This window comes from Ptychodera flava, chromosome 3 (genome assembly GCF_041260155.1).
Source record: "Ptychodera flava strain L36383 chromosome 3, AS_Pfla_20210202, whole genome shotgun sequence".
Classification (NCBI taxonomy): Eukaryota; Metazoa; Hemichordata; class Enteropneusta; family Ptychoderidae; genus Ptychodera; species Ptychodera flava.
Genome location: NC_091930.1, coordinates 38684294 through 38706918, shown reverse-complemented (window position 1 = coordinate 38706918; position 22625 = coordinate 38684294). Strand labels below are relative to the sequence as shown.

At 39.5% G+C, this 22625-nt stretch overlaps 2 protein-coding genes across 2 annotated transcripts; both read right to left on the bottom strand.

The window, feature by feature from the left end:
- Positions 1–1122: 1122 nt before the first annotated feature.
- On the bottom strand, positions 1123–8864 carry LOC139129964 (cocaine esterase-like). The gene is made up of 8 exons (XM_070695671.1): positions 8394–8864; positions 5547–5703; positions 5006–5083; positions 4771–4889; positions 3769–3942; positions 2499–3136; positions 1899–2086; positions 1123–1589 (listed from the first exon to the last, which is right to left on the bottom strand). Exons 1-8 carry the CDS (start codon positions 8754–8756, stop codon positions 1513–1515), a joined length of 1794 nt encoding a protein of 597 aa, XP_070551772.1. The 5' UTR covers positions 8757–8864; the 3' UTR covers positions 1123–1512.
- Positions 8865–10768: 1904 nt separating this feature from the next.
- On the bottom strand, positions 10769–18748 carry LOC139129285 (cocaine esterase-like). The gene is made up of 9 exons (XM_070694923.1): positions 18391–18748; positions 16320–16476; positions 14636–14713; positions 14422–14540; positions 13351–13524; positions 12150–12625; positions 11990–12115; positions 11310–11497; positions 10769–11034 (listed from the first exon to the last, which is right to left on the bottom strand). Exons 1-9 carry the CDS (start codon positions 18745–18747, stop codon positions 10865–10867), a joined length of 1845 nt encoding a protein of 614 aa, XP_070551024.1. The 5' UTR covers position 18748; the 3' UTR covers positions 10769–10864.
- Between the last annotated feature and the right edge of the window lie 3877 nt (positions 18749–22625).

Genomic DNA, 22625 nt, shown 5'->3' with positions numbered 1-22625 from the left:
ACATTAAAAACAAAAATAGCGAGAAAAAACAGCAAAAGTTAGCATTACTGGACCTCTAACGTTAAAATCATCTAGCTTGAATCCGAAATTATTTTGCTTGATGTTGAAGATGCCCGACGTAACTACAACTTGTTAACGCACAGTCATCTTAAAATGCCAAGGGAACTAGTCTGGCCTATATTGTGCTGCTCATTAGTCAAATGGTGAAGATTTCCTGACTGGCTGAATAAACGCCGCGATATACAGAGTTACTGTATTTTTGGCGCAAATCGAATACCAATGTCACCGTGTTTTCAGGAAATGTGGAAGGTTTCGCTATCATGCAGGTGGGACCTCTGCAACCGACCAAAGATTTGACAATTCTGTCTGAGTTGTCAGAGATCGGATATTAGGAGACGACAAGTGATCTTTGCAGACTTATACAGACATTTTAAATCATTTTACGATTTTGGGTAAATATTATTGTACATTGGAATTTATCACACTCTCTTCCGTGGACCTTTAAGGAGTTTGCATGCTGCAACATATATGCAGTCTGCAACTGGCATAGTGCGCCCCTAAAGTGCGTCGGCTATATTCAATGTGCACCTTCTTATGAATAGACATCGTGTGCTTATGTGTGGGAAACTCAAAGTTTAAGAATATACTTCTCTAATGCACTGTTACCTAAACATGTTGATTGGTGTCGATTTAAAGTAATTTGGTATGCGTCTCAAAAGCGAGAGAATTAATTTCCACTCAAATGGCACTTTAAACCATTCTCTCAACATGACAGGATTAAAAATAAGGGATTACTGTCATTGTAAAGTTTGGTAGATATAAAACAAATTACCTAACAACGTTTACCGAGGATGTTTGACATTCAAAATGGCCGCTGTGCCCTGTATTGACTCGATGGGTAAAATATGATAATTGTTTTTCGTACGACTAAGACGGTGAATACCTTTCTTACTCAAAGAGGTCTGAACTGAGTCATGCACGCCATAGACGAGGATTATTTCAAATATTTGAAAGTCCAAATAACTGCCCCGAAGGCGCACTCTACCTTGGGATGGAAAGGTTTGCAATTTCGTGGAAATCAGGAATAACATCACCAGAAAGGACAGACACATGAACAACGAATATTGGAACAGAATTTCTATTTGTTCAAAAAATACAACGCCTTTATATCAAAACTTATCTGCCATTATTAAGGGATGGTTCATTTGATTTTGAAAAGTGACTGTCCAAAATGGACGAAAAGCTGAAAAGCAAATACCTGTATTTTAGCAGCCATGCCCATTGATGATAAAGGAAAAACATTGACATCAGGGCCAACCGATAAAGAATTGTAAACTGCGGAAACTGTAAAAACGCAGAAGTAAAGATTTAGTAACTTTGAAAATTTTGGAAAGAGAAAAACAATCAGCCACGTGTCCCTTGGGCTAATTGCTCCAACTCCGGACATGTTCATTCCGGGTTCTACTGGTACTTGCACCTATATATATTTCAGCGGCTGCTCATACAACACCCCTATGGCTGCCTGTTTTCTTCTTCTTTGTACTTCAACTTTCCATCCTCCGTCTCCTTTGAACATGTTTGTGCAGTGTCTGCAAGAAAGCGCATGGTATAATCGGAATTTGGTGAAACCTAAAGAAACACAATACTAGTATACATCTGATGAAGTACATTTGATAGCTATGAGCGCCAGATTTTCTGTATATATTTTTTATTATTCTTGGACTGATTGAAGTTAAAAAATATCATGTCATTAAAATTATTGTCAGTATTCCATTCCATCAGCTCAGGGGTGTCATTTGACATCAGGAACAACGATACTGGAAATATAACGATCACTACAACAGATCATTACAAACGTGTGCACTGCTCGTGGGTTTCAGAAATATGTATGTTATTACCTGTATGTTTCATCAGCTTTGGAATGAAATCATTCCAGAATGCACACTCCTTGGCTTTCAGAGCTCGTTTGGTTTCCATCTTTAGTGACAAGTCTTTATACTCTAATCCGGGTACTTTGTACAGTGGCCATTCTGTTTGCTTCTCATTTTCCGACAATGCCACGTCTCCATCGGATAAATTTGGGTTTCTGAAAACAGTTCAAAATGTCATGTCTACATGCTCTTGAACATGGTATGTAGGTAGGTAGGTAGGTAGGTAGGTAGGTAGATAGGTAGATAGGTAGGTAGGTAGTTGTGTGTCCATGTATGTATGTACGTGGGCCTTTGACGTTGGACTAAATTTTGTTAGTCTACGGGAAATGATCTTCATTGTTAACATTTGCTTGTTCACGAAGTACAGGGAAGAAATTCATTCCTAAAAATTGCCACTGTTAGAGGGGGAGTTTAGTCAGGAGCTTGAGAACCATTATCATGATGGCTTAATATCACGACTGATATTTCAAATATATGTCACTGAACTTATAGCCTTCGGTATTAAAGTCACTATTATAATCATCATGATATCGGTTTTTTAAATGAATTGTTGTGTCATTATTTTACCCTGTCTTAGCGAAGTTTGTCCAATACTTCATGATCTTCAAGGTCATCATGACGTCATCATCTGGCATTGTCCAGTTCATCGCACTGTCGAAATGCCAACCGAAAACGAAGGGAATATCCTCTCCGTGCCCAGCCTTCAACCATTTCATCTTAAAGAGCGACTCGGCAGGTATGTGGGTCATTTGATACTGGTACACGTTGGAGCCAGCCTGGAAGTGCGCACGTGCAGACAAATCGGCGGGGCACACGAAGTACATGTCTCCGTACGTCTGACTTAACGCTTCGACATAATCGGCGTCTTCCGAATCTGCGTCCTCCCAGTTGACGTACATGAGCTTAACGGCGTCGACCACGGCTGGGTTGGAGCTTTTGTCGCTCCCTAAAAACGTAGAGGACACCGCTTCATAAGTAGTTCTGTTCATGAAGACCTCCGTGTCATTGGCGTTATCGAGGAAAAACATAATTAAGAATGTCATTCCTTCATCAGCCATTGTTCCGATCAGGAGATCAGTGCCTCTCTTTGGAAAACTACGGTCTCGAATGATATCCTCGGGTGACGCCGTGAGGAAGTTGCCGTCAACGACTGGAGGAAATGGAATCAGAAGGTCTGCAATTCCAGTAACATTGGCAAGTTTTCCCTGTGGAAAAAATAAAAAATGTAAAGGAAAGGTAACTCAAAATAACGTCTTCTTGCATCTAGAAACAACTTGTAATAAAGTGAACAAGTATTTAAGATAGCGTATTGAAATCAACGGAAATTTGATTTCACGCTCGTTTAAATATATGGACCGTATTTGGTTGTGTGTTTGGCCAATATAAGGGTGACTTCACATTATACTATGGCCTGTCTTACTGGCATACCATATTAACTCGTTAACAGATCAGATCAAACGGCGTAGGATGTTGTATGCGTTAGTTTTAATAAATGAGCAAAAGACGGTAGGCACATAACATTTAATCTTTGTAACCACTAGACTTTTGTTTTGTTCGAAGGACAAATTAATTTCACAAAGTCTTTGAGTCAAAACAATTCAAAATTACTCCGCCTTCCCTTTAAAACACTCCAGGTTTACTAAGACCTGGTTTTATGAAACCAAGACAAGCTGACATCTCGGCTACAAGAAAACGGAGATCTGAAAAAACGATCAGTGCAGCGCATCTGAAAATCGCCACTACTTAGCAATTGTGTCGAAAAGTATATTACACCCGGTTACACAAAGATACACACAGAGATACACACATACACACACACAGAGACATTCAATCTTACATTTTCCAAATTTCCCGCTTCCGTAAGATCTTCAGCAGACGCGCCACGAAGACACTGAATCAATTCCTCCGATGTGTCTTTCTCACAATCTACCAGTTTACCCACGCCGTGTGTTATCTTGCTTTGCTTAGCTTTATCACTAATGAAAAACCCTGGCATAGTCGATGTACCACTCTGAGAGAGAGAGAGAGAGAGAGAGAGAGAGAGAGATTCAAATAGTGAAGAGAGATACAGACGAAAATATAATATAAGATCAACACAGTTTATTGTTCGGGAGGCCCGCGCGAATTGCAAACCTCTAGGTTTAGTATTGTGATGAAACTTTAATCAACGAAGAATTAACTGGGGAAAAACTATAAAAATTACGGTCATTAGAACGTTGGTAGTCGGTCGTAATATTTTTTGTATGCTGTCCTCTAGAGAAATTGCTCCGTGTGCCATTATGGCGTTGAAATTCAGACGTTACTATGTGTGTGCAGTTAGTAGTTGATCTTTGAGAGGAAGGCTATTTAGAAGAAACGCAAAATCGCCATCATTCTCCAAAATATTCTGGTAGTACATCCCATAATGGTTTTAGATAGAAATGGTTTTAGATAGAAATTTCCCTCGAAAAAAGTTGTAGCCTTCTAAAACCGTGGTTTGGCGATATATTACTATCAGCTCTGCTGTCGTCTTCAAGTTTAGAGTGTCTCTCTGAAAAATCGTGTTTACATGAATTGCTGGAGATGTTAGAGAAAATAGTGGAATACCGCTTTCATATAACGCAAAATGATGAGACACAATGCTGAGAGACATCTAGACGTTAAAGTCACGGATGGATCGATGCAATACTGACCAGCTAGATACCAGATAAACTTGATCGCTACGTCACAAGTTTTGAAGAATAGGTGATATTATGGCAATTTTTAAACTGTTCCTAGCAACTACAAAACCATGACCGTATGATTCGAGACTAATGTAGTACACCAGCGTACATCAACTTCATCTCGAGCCCATTTTTACCTCCATTATTGCACGGAGAAACAGACCGTCGCTTAAAGGAGATAGCATCAGATAGTCGACACTTATCCCTCCTGCACTTTCGCCAAATATTGTCACTTTCTTGGCATCTCCTCCAAATGCTGTAGAACGGGAAAAAGAACGAGAAAAAGCGTTTGAGTCAGAACATTTTTGACAATGGATCTTGAAACACTATTTCTTATCCACTAAAATTTGAATTTTAACACGAGATCAATACCTGCTATATTGTCTTGAACCCACTGCAAAGCCAACACTTGATCGAGGAAACCATAATTACCGGTGGCGTGTTCATCACCTGTAAGAGGAAAACAGATTAAACTGACTCAGGGATGCTGAGTCACTGTTCGTTGGTTGTATGATGTAAAACTTAAACAACCAAAAAAACCACCTCTCACAATTGTCAATGTCACGATGTTACAAACCTCAAGACGATTTCTTTCAGTGTCGGCTTAAGTTAATATGAACCTCAATTTGCTCAAACTTTACTCAATGAAACTTTCAACGTTTCCCTAACCAGATCAAAGAATAAAATTCATTGGTAACAATGCCAAATTTAGTAATACAAAAAAACTTATTTAAGATTTACCGATATTCTAAATTTTAAAATGGCCGCCATCTCTGTATTAATTCTACGGAGAAAAATAAAATTTTCGAATTAGTTTGAGAGTCCGAATATCTGTCCACCAGGCGCGTTCTGCCTTACACCAACCGATTTTGATATTGTATCGAATTATTTGGTTTTGTGAGATGGAACTTACCAGTCGACAAATATCCGAAGGGTCCAAGTCGATAATTAATTGTCACCACGATGACGTCACCAATGGCAGCCAGAGCCGTGCCGTTGTAACCGAATCCCCCAGAGCCGATGATGAGCCCGCCACCATGGATCCACACCATGACAGGGAGTTTATCATCCTGTAGTGTGAAAAAAATATTTAAAAAAAGATTTAAAGCTTAACCTAGATGTATTTTTCATCGTCTTTGTTTCTGTTTTTTGAGACATAATCCATTGTCGTACACCTAGTCTCGAATGCCGTGAGTTCAACGTATCAATAGAGATATGATACAGTCGGCAAGTAAGCCATGGTGTTGCTAGAATTCATTTTTCAGCCACAACATCCCGAACTTTACTTGATGCGTTCTTTTTACGAGGCTATTTGCAGAGTTGAGGTAGCACACTGCCCATCAACGCTAATACTTAGTATTTCGACATCCTTTAGGGAGAAAAAGGAGACATTCAGAATTATTAACCTGTGTTTACTGAAGCCATTCATTAAGTTCATTGGTTGTCATGCAAGAAATAGTGGCAAATGCTATTTTGCACTCACATGCTTTGTAAACAAACGTAGCTGATACGCCCTCTTTAACTTTAGACTTACAAATATTCAGTAAAAAGGTAAAATAAACGAAGCTCATGCATAAGCTTGTGTCAATTTGTAACTTTCAGCTTGCTCATTCTCCGTGTGAGACGTGTGAGAATCTGTGTAGAAATAGTGTAAATTTGATTTTCTTACAATCAATCATAAAACGTTGATGGCCTTACGCTGGCAAAAATGATGGATTTTGTTATATTGTTTTCGTTCAAATTTTAAAGTGCCGTGTTGCCTGAGTGGACTTGCGGTCACGCCTCGCTCAGTCTATTCTCGTTGAGGGCGTGAGCAATTTGCAGCCTAGAAATTGTGAGATTTAAGTGATGCGAAACGGCATACATTTGGCCAAAATGAAAACCTGAAACACTTCTTATTTGAGTGTTAATATGAAAAAGAAATCTAGCAGAGATTTATTTCTTATTTTTTTCAGAAAACAATATAAATAACAACGCAAATACCAAAAAATTGGCAATAGTAGAAATTAAAAATGTAAACAATACAACTACAAATAGTTTCTATACAATATCGCTTCTCATGTGAAGTAAACGATTTGGAATATGAGAAATTCAGTTACTCTTGATGGAAATAAAGTTATCTTCCAATCCTATATTATGCTAATCAAATGCTATCTATCTTTCGTGTATTGCGTTTCATTTTGAAATGAACCATTTTGATGATTGTTATCACCTTGTTTTCAAGCCCCGTCGGACTTGAACGTAAACGATGCATCTTGAAAGCATTCCTATAATAAACACTCACTCTGCATTTTGGGTTTCGCTGATTTTGTACTTGCTGAGTCATTAAACACTAGATTTTGATTCAAAAAGAATAATAAGCTAAATTAACGTTTTAAAGGTATATTTGCTTGACTTATTGGTAGGTGTATCTGTGCTGCAATATACTGTTATTCTTTTCGTTTGATAATTAAATTTTGGCTGTGATGACTCAGCAAAAACTAACATGAGCGAAACCCCAAATACATGAGCGGGTGTTGATGATATTATTCAATCGATATTTTCCATTGTTTTCTTTCAGGCACAATGGCTACCAATAATGTGTACTGTGTTTAATATATTTACAGTTTTGTAGATTTGACTTTATTTGCCAATGATGTTGGAAATTTTATCTTTGTTTATAAGAGGCTGTGAGATCTACATGGTGCGCAACATTTGGCAAATGAATACGCTCCACCGATATTGACTAATTAGCCGTTGATCTATAAAGTGAAATTATGTCTATTATTAAAATTTGCATGAATTTATGGTTGCCATGACTGAAAAGACTGAACAATCTTGACATCTTGACAAGTCGTTGGGACCGAAACTTTGGCTATTTCTCTCTCACTCAAAATACAACCAGGATAAACCGTGTGATCAAAGGTTAGGAAACTATTCTTTGAGTTCAAAGTACACGAGACACACATACAAGCAGACAACGAAAAACGCGTATAACTGTGGCGTACTTCAAGCACTGTGCATGCTTTGTAGTCTACGTGTTGACACAATACTGCTTTTGTTCAAAGTTGTCTATAGACTTTGGCCGTCTTCTTAAAGCGCTAACCGGCCTTACATCGGACGGTGTACTATAAATGTCATTGAAATTGCGTTAACAATGAGTCACAGAATTTACAGCCCTAGCGGTAGTCATCTAATTTTAATTTTTAAAGTCGAGGAGTTATAAGCAAGAGATCTGCAAGGCATACTTCAATACTTTGAAGGACATTTCACTGTAGGCTTAAAATGTATTATTCATTGGCAAGTTCCCTTTTTGCTGTCAATACTGAAAAACAAAAGGCAAATCTGCTAAAATTATCATGTAATCTCAAAATTATGAAAAGTGTAAAGTGGGGCAGGTGTTTTGTATTTTTAGCCCCTTGCATAGTAATCCACACTCTTGTCATGTAAACGAAAAAACGGGACAGGCTTAATGGTAGTTATGTGAAGGGGCAGCACAATCCCTGACTCTCGCATTAGTGGTTTTTGACATTGACTGTTCACGTGATTTTAGCCCATGTAAGTTGTGCACTGTCAATTTGCTTGGAGACAAAGCTGAAACAACCTGCCCGTTTATAACCAAGGAGTTGAAAGGTTATTTAGCATTGATATAACAGTAGACCGAGAATAGGTCGGGTTGTCAAATTTCAACATAAAAAGAACTCTATTCAGTTTGTCTATTTCTTTAAACTTCTATGTCAATTTGGCGGCCAGTATCATGTTACTGATGTTAGGAACTTACCCCTGTCTGTGGAGCAAATATGTTCAAGTACAAGCAGTCCTCGCTCTTTGGTTCTTCAATCGGGAGTAATGGACTTGCTGGTTGCATGCAGGCGTTGCCAAGCTCCTTAGCATCGCGAACTCCCTGCCAAGGGCTTTTCGGCTCGGGTGCTCGGAATCTAAGACCATCGACCGGTGGTTCAGCAAAGGGTATACCTTGAAAGACGTGCACTGTGCGTTTGACCTCGATGTCTGTGTGCGCGAACTCCACCACTCTGCCGGAGACTTTTCCCGCTTTCAGCTCTACGATAGGATCGTCGGCGGCATGGCAGACAAGCAGCGTAGCCACAAACACGACAAAGCGTACGGCGGTCATCGTAGACATGTCTCCTCTCTGCGACGCTGTCGAACAAGAAGTACCGTCACGTCATAATACTGGTGAATATTAACTATTTTTAGTTGGCAGTTCGCGTTACCTCTACATCCATGACCTCAGAGAGGTGAGTCATTCATTGTGTCCAATCAGAGACTCAGTGATTCGGTATGAAACAATGGTACCACGTGATTGCCTATACTAGTATTCATGGGGATAAAACAGTTGCAGCTTGAATTCGACACACAAAAAACAGAATTTGAGAAACGGGTCGTTTTGATAGCAAATGCACAACTGCCTTTGGTAGTGATACAAGTAGTCTGAAAGACTACTTACTTTGTATTGGTCATTATATTTGTTAGACACATACATTTTTTCATATGCATCATCGGAAATTTGAGATGACCGCCACTTACATTTAACAATTGGCGTCTTTTAGCATGTACTGTAAGCATTGGGACTTTTGAACTTGTCATCAACGCCGAGATACTACAACTATTTCAACTCACCCCGGGGTTCAATATATCGAGAAGTACTCACAGATAAGGACAGCCATTGATATACCTGGGCCACTCTCGTCGAGAAGCAGACCCCATTTCGTACTTTTGGGTCGCGACCCTTTGACTGAAATAAAATATGAATAGAAATTTCAGCCCGGTCCAAACCAACGGCGAGCGGCGAGCGGAAGAAGTTTCGGCTTAATTTCCAGCTCGGCTGAAAACCATGTCGGGCCAATATCGATGACATGTGACATATGTGTCGTTCTTGTGGTTTTACAAATATGAAAGGTACATATAAAAATAATAACATACATTATGACGCTTACCTTTAAGTAGTATAAATTAGCTAGAACAGACACAAATTAACCGGTTTTGTCTGTTTATGGGACCATTAATGCTATCTTTTGATGATTGTTATGTTTATTTTTTATGTCAACCGCAAGTTATCGTTCTACTGCCAAAAGAATGTTGAAATACGGTGACAATAAGTGATCTTTGCAGACTTCTGAAGACATTTTAATCTGTTTTCAACGATTTTGAGTCAATACAATTGCACATGGGATTTTATCACGCTCTATTCCCTGGACACTCTTAGGAGTTTGCGTGCTACAAGGTATGTAAGCAGTCTCAAACTGGCACGGTTCGCCTCCGAAGTGCGTCGGCTATATTCAATGTGCGCCTTCTTTCTGCGTTGACATCGTATGCCTGTGCGCTCGAAAACTCGGAGTATAACGTTATGCATACTTCTACGTTGCACTGTTACTAAGCATGTTGATCTGTGTCGAATTAATGCAGTATGCGCCATGAAGGTAAATGCAAGTGTATTGTTCAAACATTCTCTCACCAAACTTAATTAAAAAATAATTTTAAGGGGTCACTGTGTAAACGTAGAAACATAAGAAACAAAGTGCTTAATAACGTTCTGCGTCCCTGTTTCAACCAAATGGGGTAAAATAAAATTATCGTTTTTCAAACAACTAAGACAGTGAAACTTTTCGTATTCAAAGACATAAAGTGAGCCATGCACTCGGTTGACTAGAGGAGTATTTCAAAAATTACAAAGTCCAATATATGTCCCCGAGGCGCACTTTATCTTTGCGTATAACGATTTGTGTTATTCTAGTAGTCAAAAATCAGGAAACGAATTACAAGATATGACAGACACATAAAAAACGAATAGTTGGGACAGAATGTCAGACTTTATAGTGAGTTCTTAAAACATTACAACGTCAGCATATTAAAACTTATTTGTCTATTATTTTGTAGCATTTAGTGATGTTCCTATGGTTTTGAAAAACGACGGTAAAAATCGACCCTGAAAGGTCTAGCCTAAAAAAGCAAAACTTCCACTTTAAGTAGCCATGCCATTGATGAAATAGAACAATTCACATCGAGGTCAGCCGATAAAGAATGGCCACTGCGGAAAACAACAGAGTAATTGAGAAAATTTTGGATTCAATAAAACATTATTGATTATAAGCATGCTGGTCACCCCCATCTGAACATTAAATGGCGTGGCCCTTAGGCTAATTCCCCAAATACTCTGATCATGTTCATTCCGGGTACTAGTACTTGATGCTATTGCATGCTAAATTTTCAACGACAGCTCTGACACCACCGCTATGGCTGCCTGTTTTCTTCCTCTTTGTACTTTAATTTTTCATGGTCATCCTCCTTTGATTTTTGTGCAGCGTCGGCAAGGTAGCGCATCAGGAGGAGATCAGAATTTTCTTCTTCTTTGTACTTCAACTTTTCATTCTCCTCCTCCTTTGAACATGGTTGTGTAGCTTCTGCAAGGAAGCACAAAATGCGATGATCGTGTTTAGCACAACGTAATAATGCATCTGATGAAGTGCGTTTGTTAGTAATGAGTGCAAGATTTCATGTATATTATTTTTCTTATTCATGAACTGATTGGGGTTGATAAAATATGTCATGAAAAAACATTCTATCTGTTAAAGCTCAACAAGTCTCATTTGTTGTCAGAAACAACTATACACAGAATAGACGACCACTACAGATCATTACAAACGCCTGATATACATCTTTTAGGCATGTCTGTTACCTGTATGTTTCATCAGCTTTGGAATGAAATCATTCCAGAATGCACACTCCTTGGCTTTCAGAGCTCGTTTGGTTTCCATCTTTAGTGACAGGTCTTTGTACTCTAATCCGGGTACTTTGAAGAGAGGCCATTCTGTTTGCTTCTCATTTTCCGTCAATTCTACGTCACCATCAGATAAGTTAGGATTTCTGAAAAATGTTCAAAATGTCATGTTTACATGTGACTGTACATAGTATGTATGTATGTATGTATGTATGTATGTATGTATGTATGTATGTATGTATGTATGTATGTATGTATGTATGTATGTATGTACGTACATACGTACGTATGTATGTATATGTACTTACGTACGTACGTATGTCTTCGATAATGGCTATGATTGATATTAATACCAGGTGAAATCGAAAGTTGCACAATTTTTCGTCCGTGTACTGGAAAGGATATTGATCGTTGATATTTGCTCGATTACGAAATACAGGGACAGAATTCACCTGTGCCTCGAATTGCAATTTTGAAAGGGGAATTTTAGTCATTATCTTAAGTAGCATTGTCTGGTTGTGAAATATTACAACTGATTTTGAATTTCTGTCACCGAACTCGAAGCCTTGGCTAATAAAGTCATGATTATAATCGTCATGATATGGGTTTAAAACATGAATTTTGTTTCATTATTTTACCCTGTCTTAGCGAAGTTTGTCCAATACTTCATGATCTTCAAGGTCATCATGACGTCATCATCAGGCATTGTCCAGTTCATAGCACTGTCAAAATGCCAACCGAATACGAACGGAACTTCCTCACCATGCATAGCTTTCACCATTTAATCTTAAATTTGACTGCGAAGGTATGTGAGTCATTTGGTAGAGGTACACTTTGGAGCCAGCCAGAAAGTGCGCCCGCGCTGATCGATCGGCGGGGCAAACTAAATACATGTCCCCGTGCGTCTGACTGAACGATTCGACGTAATTGGTGTCGTCCGAATCTTCGTCTTCCCAGTCGACATATATTTGCTTAATAGCGTCCGCTACAGCTGGGTTGGATTTTTTGTCACTCCCCAAATATGTAGAGAATATTTCATTATAATATGTCTTGTTCAAGAAGATCTCGGTGTCATTGGCCTTATCGGCGAAGAAAACAATCAGAAATCCCCTTCCTTCATCAGCCATTGTTCCGATCATAATATCGGTGCCTCTCTTTGGAAAACTACGCTCTCGAATGAGACCCTCGGGTGACGCGGTGAGGAAGTTGCCGTCAACGACCGGAGGAAATGGAATCAGAAGGTCTGAAATTCCGGTAATATTTGCCAGTTTTCCCTATGGAAAGAATCCAACATAAAGGAGAGATTTTTCTACCATACATAACAATGGCTGTCGTTATATTAACAGACCAGTTTAATAAAAAAAGTGAAAAGCTAATCTTCGACCTGGAAACTTCAACACTTTCAAATAAACTTGCATAAGTTAGCTTTCGTTTCGCTTATACAATACAGATCTTATTTACCATATTCGTAGTAGTATGCCTGGCCAAAGCGGGTAACTTTATATTCTACTCCAGTATTTTAGAGTGTAGTTCATTATTTATAGCAGATCAAATTATTTCCTAGGTGTTGTAGAGTAACCGTGATAGAATATACAGATTTTATCAAACGAGCAAACGGCATGGCTATCGTCATTCGCTTACTGAATACATTTAAATGTTGTTCAGAGCTACCTCATGTGCTTTTTTGGATTTTTGTTCGACAGACCATCCAATTTAACAAATGCTCTGAGGTGAAGCAATGCAATTATATTTACGGCACCTTCCCTTCAACACGGCCCAGGTTTACCAAGGCCTGGTTATATTCTCAAACAAGATAGTAGTGGACAACTTGCCATCTCGCTTGCGAGAAAATGAAGATCTGAAAACAAGCGAAATTCGCCACAAAAGGGCAACTGTTGTCTAACAAAGTTCACAAGCCACACACGGACACCACCACCACTCCGTGTCCCACCACACCGTACAATACTTGTACATACACTCAAAAGCCACTAATTCTTACACTTTGCAAATTTCCCGCTTCCTTAAGATCTTCAGCAGACACGCTACGCAAACACTGAACCAATTCTTCTGAAGTGTCTTTTTCACAATTGCTCAGTCTGCCAAAGCCATGTGCTAGCCTGCTTTGCTTTGTTTTATCACTTAAGAAGATCGCTGGCATGGTCGATGTTCCACTCTGAGAGAGAGAGAGAGAGAGAGAGAGAGAGAGAGAGAGAGAGAGAGAGAGAGAGAGAGAGAGAGAGAGAGAGAGATATTTACATGTAAATAATTTATGTTTGATGAAGGAATATGTACTGGAAGTCTACTTAGATTAGTCAATATGTGGCAAAGTTTTAAATTCATAGACAACTGCAATATTAACTGAAACATGTGAGCATTTTTAGTTCACATCTGGTGCTCCCAAACTGCCGACCGGAAGCAGCTTCATTATAAACGAAGGGATGCAACCAAACTGTTGAAGTGATTGGGAAGTTGCAAAACTGGTGGACTATTAACATGCATCAAATGCTGAATTAGCTGCACATTTGCAAGACACCCGTCGCCGATATCTTGGCAGTAAGTCGCGCCGACAGGACGACCGCTCCCTCAGTCTAAATGCAGTACGATCGTGACTAAATAATGACGGTAATAAATTGGTGATGGTGATTTTTGTAATATCCGATGCTAAAGTAATATTTCGGTTGATATCAGACAGCATTCGGTCTTTTAAAGCGATGTGTTTCGCGATTGATCTTCTCCATGCAACTTCATGGGAAGTGCTGTCGGTCAGCAAAATTACGACTTGTCTGAAAATGGTAAAGTAAAGGGAATGCCACTAAGATGTATACAAACTGGTGACATGGCATGAGATATCCATAAGTTTAAGTCAGGGATAGGCTTTTTCACTTTAGTACTGATTAGTTAATGAGGGGAAATATGATTACCATATTACAAGTCTCAATGACCAATTACTGCACCGGCAAATTCAAAAAAGCACCAACTTGAAAGAACTAGTACATTTGAAAATTGTATTTCCCTTGACAGCAAGATCAGAGACAAATAATTTCATCTCTTGCTCTTCAAACATACTTACCTCCATGATTGCACGTGTAAACAGGCCGTTGGTCATAGGAGACAGCATTAGATATTCAACACTTATCGCTCCGGCACTTTCGCCGAATATCGTCACTTTGTTAGCATCTCCGCCGAATGCTGTAGAACGTGAACGAGAAAAAAGTTAGAATCAGTACATTGTATAGCATTCTTGAGAGTGGATCTAGAAAAGCTATTTTACATGAGATCAATACCTGCTATGTTGTCTTGGACCCACTGCAAAGCCAACACTTGATCGAGGAAACCATAATTACCGGTGGCGTGTTCATCACCTATAAGGGGAAAAACAGATAGAAATTACTTGATTCTGAGGCACTTCCCGTTGGTTCCACACTGTGGAACGCGGACATCAAAAGGAACATCTTAGAACCTCATGTCATTACCAATCACAGCAAGATTGGTTTTAGTCACGAGTGTATGGGTTCCTTATCCACACTTCTGACTGTCTTTACGTGACAAACTGACTATTCAAAATTGTTTACGACCATTTGTGTCACGGTAACCTAAATTGCCGCTTACAATTTTATGATGGGTCAAGCGAGCACTCAGTTGATTTATAAAATACCGTTATGTATGTTATGTATTAGTTTTAGAATAAACTGTAAACTGTGTGCCCATCTAACCTTCTTTTCTTAAAATCTAGAACAACTCATGTAACTGTTTTCTATGAAAATCAACATTCAGAGAGTGCAGTTTTAGCTCATGATAGACACTTCACATATATGTTTATTTATCATAATTCAGGTATAACGCGTATCGGGGACAGATACTCGGATTCTCAAATTTCATTTTAAAGCTCTTGGAGAAAGAAAAAACTTTTTACCATCTTAGTTATTCGATAATCCAAAACATTTTCTCCCAAGAGAGTTAACAGAGGGAAGGCAGCTATTTTGAATTTCTAATATCGGTAAATCTTGGGTTATTTGTTTCTCTAGCTCCAAAATATGCACGGTGACCTCCGATATTTCTCTCGGTTTTGAAAGGTAATGGTTGAAAGATTCATTGAGGAAAGTGTGAGCAAAAGTTTAAGTCCTTCACTTTCGAGTTTCATACTACCCTAAAACAAAATAAATGTGCTCGCGGGAACATATGGCGGCCGCAATAGATGTTTAAAAACGACAGCCCAGAGAAATCATTGAAGAGGCTCCGACCAAGATCAATGTTGCCAGTATCGCACAGTTTACTTCATGTCAGCCGTGTTTGACTCTATCGTTGTGGATAACACCGCCGTTTGATTGTGTGACCGGCAATCATAGTGTGATGTCTCTTCAGAAGTGAATGGTGTATGGTCCTGGACTATGATCACTCAAAATAGTCAGTTCTGGAAAATCCCTGATCGATAAACGATTGTTGTCGTTTTTTTCAGGGCCTTCAGTATGTTTTCTATCATTTGAGTAAAATATTGGTCAAACCTCCCTACTCTTTAAGCAACCATTTTGGGCGGCCTTTTACAATTTTTCGTCAAGGCTTTTTTAATCCCAAAGTTTAATCCATCCCATCCACACGTATCTACTCAAACATCCTTCAATGAAATGTTTCAACAGTTCTCTTGCAACTTCAAGAAGAAAACTAGGAGTAGCTGAGCAAAGTTTTTTTTACAAAAGAAACAGGTTATAACATTTATCGTTATTAAAAATTCAAGATGGCCGACATCCCTCTATTAACTGTACGGAGAAAAATAAAATTTTCGAAAAAACTAATAAGGTGAAAAGGTTTTTCTTACGTCATGAGCTTTGAGCCCCCACCCCCCCCCGCCCAAAAAAGCAGTAGACTAGAAGAGTATTCAATAAATTTCAGAGTCGGGATACCTGTCCCCGAGAAAATGTAAATGTAAGTCCGCTGTGTTGACATTATTAAGATGGCTCTGGTGGCACTTACCAGTTGACAAATAACCGAAAGGACCGAGTCGATAATTGATTGTCACCACGATGACGTCACCAATGGCAGCCAGAGCCGTGCCGTTGTAGCCGGTTCCCCCAGAGCCGATGACGAGGCCGCCACCGTGGATCCATACCATCACAGGGAGTTTATCAGCCTGTCGTGTGAAAAATATCAAATACCCTTAGCTATAACCTCTGTTGTCTTTCCCGCTATTCTTGTTCGTTTATGAAATGCATTGTCTTGTCCTCGGTGTTTCATCTTGTCAACACAACATTTTGTCTCTCATGTCAATGTCATTGTCCAATAAATGAATTATATTCTCAACCATGATCTCACAAAACTATCATTGCGAATATTTTTACAATCCAGTATGATACATTGTTCTACGTTGCCGACACTTCATCTTTCAAGTATACTTTAGGAAGAAGACAAAGAAATTTTCTTTCTTCTAGAACCTGTGTTAATAATGGTCATTCACTATATTTCTTCATTGAGAGGCTACATAAAAAGCCGTATTACTTTTTGTGCTCCCTTTCTCTAAGTGAACATGTCCGGTAAACATGACTGACACACCCTTTAATCATTTGTCGATATATGCGAAGTTGCACAGATCTGGCATTTTGAACCGTGGAGGTAGCACACTGTGTGCTGCCCTCCATGCTTTAATAGGCAAGCTATTGAGAAAATTTGTCGCAGCCAGGCCGCTCATTCCATGTTTCACATTCTGAAAAATTCAACCATAATCATTGCTGGCATTTCACTAGCGAAAAGGATGGCATTTGGATTTCCCGTTTTCCTTCAAACCTTTTTGTTTGGTTGTCAAAAATGTATAATAATATTCTTTCACAGCCCCTCCGTTGGCTTCTGTGGGCCAAGCATTAAGGTAGTATACGCCTCGAAAGTGAAAGACTTTTACTTTAACTTTCCTTAAGGAATCTTTCAACCGTTCTGTTTATTAAATCAGAATAAAAAATCAGGGGTCACCGTGCAAATTGTATTACTAGAGAACCAAATTACCCAGATTTACCAATATTTGAAATTCAAAATGGCCGCCATCCATGTGTTAACACTATGGAGAAAAAAATATAAATTTAGATTTTCGAAAACTAAGCCGGTGAGGTGAAAGTTTTTCTTTCTACAAGAGCTTCAACATGAGCCCCCTCAAGTGGTATATCAGAAAGAGTTGTAGAATTTGAGTCCGAATATCTGTCTCCGAGGCGCCATCTACCTTAAGGTAGCTATAGAGTTTCGCCGCTATTGGCCATGGGCAAAGCGAGGCGAGAGGGTGCGTGTCCGTGTCATGTTGGCAATACCAATTTTGCCACTCCCTTCACCTTTGGTTCAAGTTAAATCGAATTGTGGCTTGTATCAGGCACTGTGCATGCTGTTAAGTGTCGACGTGCAAGCTTTCAACATGATGATACAATTGCACCTGCTCAAAGGTCATCTTTTGATAAACTCCAACGGTGAACCTTTGCCTGGTCACTTAACTGGAAGGGTGACCTACGGCAATCAGAAATATAGTGAACATGAGCTACAAAATAGTTCAGCCCCCGCTGCAGTTTTATAACAGTTATAATTTGTTCTCTGAAGTCGAAGGCTGACAAATCAATGGAAAATGTCGATACTCATGTAAGGACAGTCCAGAAACAAAAAGATATTTATCCTGGACCCCTTTGACTATCTAAAGTACTGAATAAAAGAGTACATTTTACTAGCTTAATTAAGCGAAACTTTAAACGTATCTCCAAAAATGTAACATAATCATATAACTAGAAAATTATAAAAGATGTAAGGTATTTTTTTCGTTTGAGAATTCCGTAGTAAACCAATACCGTGCTTCTTGTAGTGCGATGGTGAAAGCATAACTGCATTAAACTTTAATGACTTAAACACAACCGAGGAAGCGGAACATTCCGTCGCATATATAAGATAACGTAATGAAGAAATGCAGGGTTTTCTAAGATGTCCAACCTATTAAAACTGGGAACGAAAATTGCCCAAATGACCCATACCCTGTTTATTGACAGAGTCTCATTCTGTGTTGGCTGACTTGCCCGGGACTTACCCCAGTCTGTGGTGCATATATGTTCAAATATAGACAGTCCTCGCTTTGTGACTCGCCGTCCAACGGAAAAATTGGGCTCGGCGGTTGCATGCATGCCGCGCCAAGCTCCTTTGCATCGTGAACCCCTTCCCATGGGCTTTTCGGCTCTGGTGCTCGGAATCTAAGATCATCTACCGGTGGTTCGGCAAAGGGTATACCTCGAAAGACATACACCGTACGTTTGACCTCAACGTCTTCATGAGCGAACTCCACCACTCTACCGGCGACTTTTCCCGATTTCACCTCTACGATCGGATCGTCAGCAGCAATGGAACCCAGCAGAAATGCGACGAACACGGCGATTCGTACGGCACTCATCGTTGACAAACACCCTCTCGTCAGCCATGGTGTCGATTCGGTTGACTATGGAGTTGTCTGACGTCATGAGAATATGAACTATTGGTCGGCAGATTATGCGAGGTAACCCTATTCCCCCGACCTCGTATAGGTAAGGCATTTATTGCTTCGAATCAAAGAATTTTCAAGTGACCTGGAAACAGGCTTGGGCCATAAACAAGGGTGCAACATACATATTACATAGAGAAGTATCCAAGAGATAATTCTCGTCTTGAAGAATTTCAACACGAAAAAAAACCCAAAACTTTGAGACATTTCAGAAGATTAACAAAACGAAGTAGAACATATGTTTATAAGTTACATAAATGCTCAACACTGCGTGCAAATACGATTTAAAAATCAGTGGCTATCAGTACCAGTCATGGACCGTCAGCGCTGAAACCGCGTGCACTTTGACTATGCATGCTATGACTTGCTATATGACTCATTGGGTTCTAGATTTTCAAGACGATATGGTTAAAATACAAATTGACCTCAGTTCGTACTTTGGACGAACTCCAACAAAGAAAAAAAATCCGACTCTGTCCAATCATAAGGCAAGTCGGCACAAAGAGAAACTCGGGCACATTTCACAACTCGCGATCGGTCTCAAACCATCTCTCTTTTTTTTACATCCATAACCGAATTTCACTTGCTGTAGGTTTTCTTTGGATTACTTTGTTGCACTGACTGTTCATGTAATACCGTGTATATTATTTGTTCTTCGAAGTTCCATATCGGGAACAAATATTAAAATCATCATAACAAGATGTTTTTTTCCATATTTCTAACTGGTACTTGTCGGCATGCCTGGCTATCGCGAAAAGAAGTGTGAAAACTTTTTATCAGATTTTACCGTCCATTGTTGCATTATTTACGTGCCCGAATCATCTTTACAAACAACGAGAGCCGCAATAATAGCCGGAAAATTTTGCGTTGTAATATTGTTTGTCTTCGGCCAATAGCCACATTTGGTGGAAAGCTTTGGCATGAAAATTCATCAACGGTATAGAAAATATATTATTATTATTATTAAACTTTATTGTGCCTACAAAATGGGAAACTTGTCTGGCAATGGCATAGTACGGCGCGCCAAATGTTTCAAAAATATTTATCGATTCAGTGCAAAAATAAACTGTCTTTCTCGATTGAAATAAAAATTAGGTGTCATTACGGAAAGAAATAAGTAAGAAAAGTATAATTAAAACCAAAGACAGAAATGTCATTTAATACTTCATTTTAACTTGAGAATATTCTTTAAAGCGTAATGAGGAAATAAACAATTTTCAACGATTTGAAAAAGTCATACATCCATACCTATCGACATACATACACGTATAATAGTTCGCGTAAAAGGTGCAATTAGTGCTGATTTTACGAAAAAAGTATAAGATGTTTACAGTGGTACGTACACAAAAATCACAGGAAAATCACTAAAAAACCACTAGTACCACTCGGAAAAAAATTACAAAAATTAAAATGTGAACCACATACAGAAAATCATTATAAAAGAATCAGACAAAAAAGCCATGCATACATAAAATTATTTATGTACCTAAGAAAATTAAAAAGCAGTACGTCTCATAAAAAACGTATTGTAGATAATCAAAAATATAATATGAACCACCAGCCGCTTTTAACAGTAAAGAGAGAAAATCACAGAAAAAATTCGGCAGTGATGGCTCTAGACAAAAGTGGACATCATTGACTAAAAATAAATAAATAAAATAAAATAAAAATAAAAAAATAAAAAATGCCATGGACACAGCAAATACAAAAAAAACGCGTGGGCCTGTGGAAAGAAAAACAAATGAGCACTCGCCACTGCAAAAAAAAAGAAAAAACGGAAAAAAAAGAAAAAAAAAACAAAAAAAACCCCGAGCACTCGCCACACACACAAAAAAAAACAAACGCGCGAGATTACAATTAATTTATTCAAAAAACTCATGGTTCACGTTTCCTTCGATCGATAAAAACCCAACAGCCGGGAATTCGATCACCACATACTCAAATGTTTGACGAAATATTAATTGAGCATTTCAGTGATAACTTTGACATCTTGAATCCTAGCTCTGTTTGGCTAGGCCCAGCCAAGCAGAGCTACTTGAAACCGTACTTGATGAAGTGAAGTGCAATATCACCTAAAGAACGTCCAGGTTAACTGTGAATAGTTCCAGAGAGTCAAGTTAACTGAGCCAATTTGAGACAGTCCACAGTTCAGATCACGAGCGAGACGTACAACCCATGTCCCTTCATAGCAACACTGCGAACATATGGATGCCTTAGGTGCGATACGGCAGGGGGCTCACATGCATATGCAGGCCTTGCACCGAGCCGCTCTGTCATCGCCGTTATATGATTTCTACACGGTTACGTGTGGTTCGATACATAGCGGCCGGCGTGTTGAGAGAACGTCCATCGTTTTCCGTATTCGACAAGACGAGCGACGCAACTATAAACAGTGTCACGCACTATGATGCAACCGCGATCCCTCAGGACCGGCACAAGCCTAACGAGTATGGCGAGAGTGTCCGGCCTTCGCAACGCCAGACACTCTCATTATACTCGCAGGGCTAGACCGGCACATACACGACATGTCGATCCCCACTGCAGAAAGCTTTATTTCCACACAGTCCAATATATGGAGCTACGATATTTGTGCAGTAGCTTATACATAGCTCTGGGTGCCAGGGCGGTGAGTTACCGGCGTTATACGGTCTGGCCGTGTAACGCCGGCACACAGCCCTGCCACCCACAGCTACATTAATCAGTTATACAGAGAAATAGCGGCTGCTTGATCAGTGTTTGTCAAGTCGGGCGCGATCGCGTTCTACATGTACTACTGAAAACGTTGCCTCGAATCTAAACGGAGTGTTTTAGCCTGAGTATTTTTTCCTTTGCCACACTCCGTTTAGAGGCTAAACCCACGGTTACACGTGGTTCGATACATAGCGGCCGCCGCGTGCAATTTTACTATGCAACTATGCATACCCACACGGGCGGCCGCTATGTATCGAATCACACACGTAACCGTGGGCTGGCGGCTAGCCATCGTTTTATTGGGGTAGGACTCCATGGCTTTGGCACAGACTGTCTATGGTTTGGGAGAGGCGGCCCTACACTGTACAGTGAGGGATCGCTGGTCGCCAGCGCGGCGTGTACTGTACTAGCGACGGGACCGCCGGCCGCTAGCTTACCATCTCAAAGGGGTACATTGAGGCACGCCATGAGCGAGGGGACCGCTGGCAGCCGACGAACCACCACGAATGTTTTGTCCACTTGTAACTGTTTAATATAGAATGGGACGTGCGGTAACTGGACGTCCATGAGATGACATTGAAGACTAGAAGCTGAGAGTCATCGCTGAAGTACCCAAAATATCTTGTCCAACATCCGAGTGTGATGATCCAAAACCCTCTGGCACTAAACTCTAACAATCAGATTGAGAATTATTCAATTTACATGTTTGGCTTTTTCTGCGGGGTGTCCCACTCTAAATTCTTTTCTCGAACGGGCCTCTTTTTTTCTACTGGTTTTTTTTTTTTTGGTAACCTCGTTTTCGTTTTGTTTTTTTTTTTTTAACCTCGTTTTGGCTTTTTTCAAGCTGACCTCGTTTTGGTTTCTTTTCAGCCTCAGCGCCAGCGCGATCTCGGTCGACTTTTCAGTTGTGATTTTCTTTCTTTTTTTAGTCAGACCTGATGGTGGTTCGCTTTGTTTTTTTGTAGTAGTGAAAGTACTATTTTTGGTTTTGTTTTTAAGCATTTCAATATTTTTTTGTGTGTGCTTGATTTTTTTTTTACTTTTTTCCTTTATAATCAGCATTCATTGCACCTTTATATCAAATACACGTGTATGTACGT